At 53.0% G+C, this 9637-nt stretch overlaps 1 protein-coding gene across 1 annotated transcript in view; it reads right to left on the bottom strand.

Annotated features, from left to right (window-relative positions):
* The window catches only part of DKK3 (dickkopf WNT signaling pathway inhibitor 3), a 50276-nt gene that overhangs the window by 4708 nt on the left and 35931 nt on the right, over nt 1-9637 (bottom strand). The window contains exon 5 of the mRNA XM_010830620.1: nt 636-728. Within this exon, the coding sequence (XP_010828922.1) occupies nt 636-728 (93 nt within the window). The remainder of the gene's footprint in view (nt 1-635; nt 729-9637) is intronic.

Here is a 9637-nt window from a genome sequence, read left to right as displayed (position 1 = left end):
GTCTCCTGCATTGGCAGGTGGGTTCTTTACCACTAGCGCCACCTGGGAAGCCCTATCAGGCCGTGTGATTGCCTTAATAACAGAAAGGACAAGAAAGCCTATATATGGCCTGGTCCAAAGCATCTGTTGGGCAGAGGGAGTCTCTCTTCCCTGGCTTCCTGCTTCTTGGTGGAACCTCCATCTAGAATATGCTCTGGCTTCTTTGTGGGCCCCCTCCTAACCCCTCAGAGCAGACTGGGAGGAAGACGTGGGGAGTGGGTTTCCCCTTCCCTGCCCAAGGGCTGCCCTGCTGTTGCTTGCTGGGATGGGTCTTCCCCAGGGAAGGGACGAGGTGGGGCCTCCTCCTTAGCCCTCTCTCCCCATCTCTGGTATCTATGAGGCAGGCGATGGGGCCAGAGATCACTAGGCAGGCAGGGTGGCAGCATGTCTGCAGACGGCTTCCTGATCACCCCAGGAGTCAGCCCTGCCGGGCACCATGGACTGGCTCTTTCAAGTGTAGACAGGCTGGGGCCCTTTAGGAGGCTTTCAGGAAGCCCAGCTGAGAACCATGGGCTGCTGGCCTCCTCCCCCAGGTGCCCTTGCCTGGGCCCCCATGGCTCAGGTGCTGCTGCCCCGGGGTCTCTGGGCACACTCACTGTCTGCTGGTCCCGGCACGGCTGGCAGGAGTACTCGAAGCTGGAAAACTGGCAGTACCTGCTGGGCCCGCAGTCCTCGTCAATGATGCACTCCTAGGCGGGGAGGAGGGAGCAGCTTCGTCAGTGATGGGCAGACCAGCTGACCCATGCGCCCTGGAAGGGGCAAGCCCCAGTTTATCCCAGGCTCAGCCTGCGGGAATGGCCTCCAGGCTGGCGGGACCCTCACCCACCCAGCACGCCCAGGCCGCTGCCCTGCAGGGTGCCGCGCCCAGCGCACAGAGTGGAGTCTGTGTACAGCCCTCCCCCTCACATACCCGCGGCGGGAGCACAAAGACTCTGGGCCATTCTTCAAGGCAGAGCAGATGGATTTAATAAGAAGAGCTAATGAGCTCCAGGCTCAGGCGGCTGCACAGGAGGGGCTGGGGTCCAGGCCCAGCAGACCCCGGCTGATAGTGAGGGAAAGGGCTGCAGAAGCTGTGCAGCGGGGTGGTGCAGGGGGCCCTCCTGGGGGTCCTGGTTTGGGGTCCAGGGCTGCCTGGCAAGGAGGTGCCAGTGTTGAAGGAGGGTGTGTCTGGCACCCAGCCCTCCAGCCCAGGTGCCTTCTCAAGGCTGCCAGCCCTGCTTGGCAGGAGAGAGAGTGAAGAAAGGGAGAGAAGGCATCTCACCCCGAGGCCCAGAAGAGGGAGGAGGCCACAGGAGAGGCCGCTGTGGCCCGGTCACCTGTCACTGCAGGAGCATGGCTGCTTTAGCTCCAGACCTGCTGTCAGGCTAAGGCCTGGGGACCGGCAGCCTCCGAGGAAAGAAGGGCAGAGGAGGTGAAAGGCCTCGGACCAACCACTGACAACCCCTCATGGTGGCATCCCCGGTGGGCTCCGTGTCCCTGACCTCCCTTCATGACTCTACCACCAGGCAGCAGGGAGGGGTTACTTGCCCCACGCTGCCAAGCTGGAAACTGAGGCTTGGAGGGCAAGGGGCCCCCCAGGACAGCACAGTATTCAGGGTAGGGGCTCCCCTCCACCACCAGCCCTTGGCTAAGGGGGCTTAGGGCTCCTGATGTGGCCATCTGAGACCCACGGAGAGAAACTCTACTGAGGCACGTGTTCTGGGGCCCCAGCAAACCTTATGAAAGGTCGAGGGGAGGGAGGGACCTGCCTTCTTCTGCCTGGGCATGCGCCATGCTGAAAGCAAGCGTGGAGCCAGACCCAGAGAGGCCCAAATGAGCAGGCCCTGGCCTGAGTGCTCTTGAGCTGAGGTACCTAGGGCTAGTGGGTGTGGACAAGAGCCTGTGGACAGGGTCTTCTAAGGACCCCAGGGCGAGAGCATAAATGCAAGCCTAGGGATCCGCAGGGAAGCTATGGCCAGGCAGCCCAGGGGATGAAGCTCTGTTCCTGGGAGTGACAGGTGTGCACTGCAGGGCTGAGAAGGGCATTCAGTGCAGGGCAACTGTAGGTTTGGCTCCTGCACAGGACAGCTGTAGCCCTGGCCTGGCACTGACCCCCAGCCTGGCACACCCCAGAGCACAGGTCATGCTTCTGTTCACCAAGCAAGGCTCACCCAGCAGAGAGGACCATCAGTCCCACTGGACACCATCTCCCCGCAGTCGCTCTGAGGGATGATGAGCAGGAGGCCAGCCTGGGGACATGGGGCAAGTCACCCGCATGTGCCAGGCTCTGCGTCACCGGGGGCTGCAGCAGGGGCCAGGGCTCTGACACCTCTGAATAAGTGCAAAGTGATTTGAATCTCTTCTGTCACTTCTCAAAAAAGTGTAACCAAGCAGGACCCTCTGGGGCCTCCCTGGGACAGACCCCCATCCCCTGTCCTCTGTTTGCCTCTTGTTGGTAGAAAAACTTTAGCCTCTTCAGGCCTTCCCTGAGTTCCAAAGAACAAATTTAATCAGAGAAGTGAGAAAATGCAGAGCCATAGGAAAACACTCAAGCAAGACAAACTGGTAATGGTTTAGCCATTAAACAAAGTTTGGGACCTTTAGCTCCTCCTCCAGGACTACAGACAATATTTAGAGCCATAGCCTTCAGCTGCTTGACAGACACTAAAACCCCCACCGGGTGGAAGAAGTTACCTGTGTGCCGACCACAAACACACAGACCCCAGAAGAGCTGGGACCAGAAGGTTGATGATGGTGACTCCTGATTACCTCGCCACCAACCAATCAGAAGACTGTCCACGAGCTGATCAAACACAGGTGCAACTCTCTCCCTCTTCTTGTCTTGAAAAACACTTTCCTGTGCTCTACAGCAGGTTCTTATTAGTTATCTATTTTATATATAGTAATGTGCATTTGTCAATCCCAAACTAATAAGAACCTGCTGTAGAGCATGGGCGACTCCACTCAATACTCTGTAATGGCCCATATGGGAAAATAATTTTTTAAAAAAAGAGTGGCTGAATGTAAATATATAACGGATTCACTTTGCTCTACACCTGAAACTAACACAACATCATAAATCAACTATACTCCAATAAAAATTAAAAGCAAAAACCCTTCTCTGAAATCCATCAGGGAGGTCAAGTCTTTTGTGCTCTAGCCACTGGTACCCCCTGCTTGGCCTTACAACAAACGCTGCACTTTCCTCCACCACAACCTGGTGTCAGCAGATTGGCTTTACTGCATGTGGGCAAGCAGGCCCAAGTTTGGTTCAGTAACAGAAAGAGAGCACGCTGCCCATCACCTGCAGAACGACCTAAAACTGCTCTTCCCTGTGTCTCCCCAGAGTCCCACTCATCTTGGCTCCACCTCCCACCCACGGCTCCGCCCATGGCTTCCATCACCATGGCAAGCGCAGCAGCTCAGCAGGCAGGGTCTGCCTTTCAGAAGGAGTCACGCTTGTCCCTGGCTCCCAGCACAGCAACCTAAAAAGGTCAGCAGGCCACCACTGCTGTTCTTACTGGTGAGAAAACTGAGTCTCAGAGACGGTGGAAGAGCCTCCTGAATCAGGGGCTGAGCAGGGGGCAGGGCTCTCAGTCTGTGTGACCCCAGAGTCCATAAGTAAAGCACTCAGCCACCGTGCCTTCCTCGACACAGACTCAACTCAGCCAGTTCAACCAGAAGCATCTGACATATTTTCCAAAACAGAGTAGCAAGAACTTGGTGTGGGAGTGAGGGAGAGAAAAGCAGAGGGCCCACAGGCACCAAGGCTCTTCTCTGGACCGGGCTACATTTTGAAGCACTGAGATGCGATCGTGACTACGAGAAGGCCCTTGCCCTCAAAGATTTATCATTTATAATTGAATGATAAAGAAGGGTAAGAATAGAAAACTTACTACCAGAGGAACTAGTTTGTTTTCCTCACAAAGAAAAGATATTTGACCTCACCAATAACCAAGAAGACACCACTTAAAAGAGCAGGGTACCATGCTTTCACTTAGAGCAGAAGCAAAAAGGCTGATCCTGTTTGCAGGAGGCAGAATACCGGCACCCCTGCACAATGTCCACACCCTCCTCCCTGGGAGCTGTGGACAAGTCATGTTACACGGCAAGGGGATAAAGTCATGGGTGGAATGAAGCATGCTAATCAGCTGACCTGATGTAAGGAAAGAAGCCCAGGTTATGCAGGGGCATCCAGCATAATGGTATGGGGCTTTCTGCATGGCAAGGAGCAGCAGAGTCAGTGTCAGAGCAAAGCCATGTGCAAAGACCCCACCCACCCAGCCATCTAGACCTCACTGGCACTGAACATGGATGTGCCATGGGCCACGGATCACTCTCTCTCTCTCTAGACCTTCCAGAAGGACCACAGCCCGGTCAACACTTTGATTTCAGTCCACCCTTGGACTTCTGACTTACAGAACCGTAAGATAATAAATTCCTGCTGTTTTTAAACCACTAAATATATGATAGCTTATGATAGTGGATATGATAGCAAGGAGCTCAAACCAGTCAATCATAAAGGAAATGGTGAATATTCACTGGAAGGACTGATGCTGAAGCTCCAATACTTTGGTCACCTGATGTGAAGAGCCAACTCATTGGAAAAGACTCTGATTCTGGGAAAGACTGAAGGCAGGAGGAGAAGGGGATGACAGAGGACAAGATAGTTGGATGGCACCACCGACTTAATGGACATGAGTTTGAGCAAACTCCAGGAGATGGGGAAGGACAGGCAGGCCTGGCATGCTGCAGTCCATGGGGTTGCAGAGTCAGACATGACTGAGCGATTGAACAACAACAACAAATACGACTGAACAACAACAAATATACAATAAGTTGTGATAGAAGCGATAGGAAACTAGTATAATATCCGATGTGGGTAGGGATTTGAAAAACTGAGCATTGCCAGATGGTAATTTGCGGGTTATTAAAATTGAAGTAGATATGCTTTGCAGGCAAATTCATCTGCATCTATCAAAAATGTAAATGCATACAGATCCTTTGAGCGAGTATGTCCACTCTGGTGGCTATCCTCAGAAACACTCATCCATCCATATGTGCAATATCCGAGTACAGGGATGTTTCAGGCTACACTGGTATAATATTTGCAATCCAGAAATAACGGAAATGCTCAATAAGAGGGGACTGATTAAATTACTGTACAACCATTTCAAGGGAAAGTGGCACCAGGCAGGCACTAAAAAGGATGAGGGAGTTCTTTGCACTGTGATGTTTACAATCCACCAGGAAATAAAACAGACAAGTGTAAGCAGCATGTAATCCCACTTCTGTAAAGCAGAATAACTGTGTAGGACGCGTGTCTGGACCCAGCACAGTGCCTGGCACATGCGGGCACCCGATGGATGTATGTCGAGTGGATGGAACCCCTCGTACATTACCGGAGCAAACCGGCCTATAAAATGCTGACTGTCAGCAATGATTTGGGAAACCAAAGCAAGAAAACAAGCACATTCCATTAATTTGATTCCTCATTCTCCAATAATCCTATATGGAATTTTCACTGTATACTTTCTCTTCCAGATCTTTAATTAAAAAGATAATGAGCTGGGAATCTCCTGGTGGAAGAGTGGTTAGGACTTGGTGCTTCCAACCCCTTGCATCGTTGCAAAAAAAAAAAACCCAAATAAACCAGCTAAGACCCTTTCCTGTTCACAGCTCTCCATCAAGAAAAGAACAGGTTCATCCTCAGGAATATCTTCCTTTCCCTGAACTGACTCCTACGCAGAACAAAGCAATCCCTGCAAAGTCACAGCAAAGCAATTAATTTTTTTTCTACATATGGAAAATTTTTCAGCATGGAACTTTGCAAAACACTTCTGAAAAATCCAAATACACTAAAGAGATGGTTTCCTTTGCTGACATGTTTCTGCTACCTCCAGGGGCTCTGGCAGGTTAGTTCAGCATGACTGCCCCCCAAGAAAGCACAGTGCTCTGTTAATGGTCTGCCAGCTCGCTTGCTGTGGGTGTGTATTTCCAGCAGCCTCTAGAAATGCTCTTTGAGAACTGTGATCATACTGGAAACCTTGGAACTTCAAACTGTGAAGAACCCCTAAAGGCCACAAGAGCAGAAACAGAATTTTGGTTTTGCCACTTCATAGCTGTGACCTATCTCACGGCGCTGTGGTGCTGAGTTCGTGGTCTGTTAATGTAGCCATAGCAACAAAAGACAGGGCATCCTAACTCCATCGTAGCCATAGCAACAGAAGACTGGAGATCCTAATCCCCCCAGTGCCTGATTTCCCCAGGGATCCCCCTTGCCAGGGGACTTGCTGTCAGCAGAAAGGCAGGTCTAAACAACAGGGGCTGATGCCTCCACCAACAACTCCCTATCTTGACCCCTCCCAGCACTTGGGCATTTCACACCTAATCCTGACCAGTCTATCCACAGAGTGTAACTAAGAGTAGGCAGCTGCCTGGACCACTTGTAGCAGTGAAGCGTCTCAGGCAGAGTGGCCTCTTTTTGTAAGACCAGGCTCTCCATATGGTAGGCTGTAAGTTGGGGTCTCTCCTGAGGACCCCTTAGTGGTAGGGGGCAGGGTCCCACCTTCCTTGGTGTTAGAGACCCAGGAACAGGTCAGGTTCCCCTGCCTAAAACAGAATTGAGTTGGATGGGAGGGGAAGACATGGGCTGGTGTTCCCAGAGCCAGGCTTGATGTTGAGAAATCCAGGATTTTATTATTTTTAATAATTCTAGTTTCTTTTACCAGTGCTCAATGGCTATGTTCATATTTGGGCAGTGGCTTTAAAGGCATCTCAGTACTCAGCTGGACATAGCGTGGCTGAAGAGGTGAGTTCTGAAATGAGAGGCCCGTGAGTGGGGAGAGAGGCTCAGCTGGGACCTAACAGGTGGTGGATGTTCTGGGTTCAGGGTACCTCTCAGGTCACTGGGTCTGCAAGAGAGGCTCCATGCTACACCCATGAGGTAAAATTAAAGATGCAGCATGAAGGGTCATCCAAGTACCACAGAGCAGGTGGGATGAGGTGCTGGGCCAAGGGGACAAGCTGAGCCCACACCAGCCGCCCACAGCACCCGAGCACCAGCCCCAGGCACCGTGGGGCCATTGCTGCCGCCACCCTGCACCACTTCTCCTGAATCCCCCCAGCATGGGCCTTAGAATCCACACTTCCCAGACGTGGAAACTGAGATTTAAGGTGAAGAATCTGCCCAGGGTCACCCAGCCTAGATGTGGCATTGTGAGATCAGACCAGTGGGTCTGACCTTAAAGACAGGATCTTTCCATCTCCTCCTGGGAGGATCACCCTCCTTCTCTCCCTTCAGCACCGACCAGTCTCCTGATCCTCAGTCCCGGCTTAGCAGAGCCGGCCTGGGACAAGGCCTGGGCCCCACACATCGCCAGAGACAGGAGGCAGGAACTCAGGGCCAAGGCCACGGGCGTCTGGGCCTCACATGTCACAGAACCAGCTTCTTCGGCGGCGGCTCTGGTCCTGGCCACTCCCTGTCTGTCCCCGTTCCTCCCTCCCATCCTGGTGGGGAAGCCTGACAAACAGCCCAGAGGCCTGCCGTCAGGGCGGATGCCACTCGGGGAATCGGGGCTTTGTTGCTCTGAGGACGGAGCTATATTTAGAAGGCTCTGGCCAGAGGCCTACACAGCACTCAGCTCAGATGCCGGCGGGGAGGCCGGGAACATGCTGGAGATTTGGCAGGATGCTGGGCCAGGAAATGGCCCTGGGGCTTCAACACTATCATGAAATAGTGGAAAATGGCGGAGGAGCCATCCTGCGTCTTTGAGTTTCCATTTCGGAGTTTACTCAGGGGAGGCAAAGGAGGAAAACAGCACAGGAACCCTGTGAGGCTCTCCTTGGCTTCTGTGTGGGTGAACGAAGGGGGCACAGCATCTCTGACCCTCCTGCCGCAGCACTTCGCTTCTCACGCTGGCCAGGGCATGCTGCCTGCAGTCCTCGGGAATCCAGACTCTCCTGCATCATGAGACCTGAAGGAGGAGGCCCCTGGGGACCCTGCAGGGCTGTCCACAGCCTCCTCTCAAGCCCAGGGCTCTGAGAAGTAGGGGAACAAGCCAGGGCACATGAAATGAGGGCTCAGGGGACCTCCACCAGCTGAAACTCTCTGGCCCTTGGAGCGTCTCCCGCTCCAGCAGGGAATGTTCAGAGAGCACCTGCTGTGTGTCAGCACCTGCTGGGGCTTCCATGGCTCTCTCTGTCCCCACAGCCCCATGAGGTCACTTCATGTCCCCCAGCACGTGCCTGGAGAAGTGGAGTTGTCCTTCAGTTGAAAATACATAGATAAAGCGAAGGCCAGACTCCACTTCACAGGTGAGGAAACCGAGGCTCAGAGCCCAAACTCATCAACATAACTGGAAACTCTAAGATTTAAACTCTAATCCATCAGACCTCCAAGCTGAGACTCGCTCCTTCCATTGCACCCTGTTGCCTCTAAATGCACAGGTATGGATTGAATTATGCTCCCCCCAAATTCACACGCTGAAGTCCTGATCCCGAGTATCTGGACTTGGGATACCGCCTGTCCTGTCAGTAAACAAAGGATGCTGCAGCCGTCAAGCCATCACATGACAGCCGCCCCGAACCGTGAGCCCTGAGGGAACTCAGGATGGAGACAAACCAAAGGGGCTGCCCAGGGCCAAGCTCTCAGCCCCACCCCCAGCTGTGATCCCTGAGGGAACTCAGGATGGAGACAAACTGAAGGGGCTGCCCAGTGCCAAGCCCTCAGCCACACCCCCAGCTATGCTCCCCGAGGGAACTCGGGGTGGAGGAAGCAGGACATTAACTGCAGGTAGCTGAGGTGCACATCAAAGGAATGACTTCAGTGAACCCAGACTCTTTCATCTTCTCATACACAGAAAAGCACTAAATTCCTTAACATGAGATGTCTGGCTTTCTTTAATTAATATTCATCTTTTGATGTTCTGACTACCTGGTCTTTGTTACAAAAACTCCTATGCACCCTGGCTCACCCTACTCCACCCTTGCCTCTTCAGAACAATCCCTCAGAATCATCTCAGGGTCCCATCTCCCAGGCTTGACGTCCTCAGAACGCTCACGGAATGACACGAAACTCTCACCCTGCAGGTTGTGCTTTTCAGCAGACACATCTCAGAATGTGACCGTATTTAGAAACAGGGTCAGTGCAGATATAATTACTTAAAATGAGGTGACTAGGGTGGGCCCTAGTCCGATATATCCAGTGTCTTAACGAAAGGGGGATATTCGGGCACAGAGATAGACACTGGAGGAAGGCAGATATTGTGAAAAATGGAGAGAAGATGGCCATTGACAAACTGCTCCCTCCCGGCCCTCAGAGCACCCTCCTCAGCCAACACCTTGACTTCGGGCCTCCAGCCTCCTGAGCTGGGAGACCACACACTTCTGTTGAGTCATCTGGTCACCCAGCTTGTGGTTCTTTATTCTGGCAGCCCTAAGAATCTTACACCCACAGCCCCCAACAAGCCTGTGGCCAAATCTCCTCTCTTCCAGACCTTCCAAACATGTCCAGCCTCTGTTGCTGAGCTTCCAATCTCCCTGGGTGAGGTGACGGAGGGGATGGGGTCGGGGGATACACTGCTTGTTCTGAAGGATTTTGACCCCAGCGACCAGAATA

The sequence above is a fragment of the Bison bison genome, unplaced genomic scaffold (genome assembly GCF_000754665.1).
Source record: "Bison bison bison isolate TAMUID 2011002044 unplaced genomic scaffold, Bison_UMD1.0 scf7180017864518, whole genome shotgun sequence".
NCBI classification, from domain to species: domain Eukaryota; kingdom Metazoa; phylum Chordata; class Mammalia; order Artiodactyla; family Bovidae; genus Bison; species Bison bison.
The sequence above is the reverse complement of the archived record's forward strand: the minus strand, read 5'-3'. Positions and strand labels throughout refer to the sequence as shown.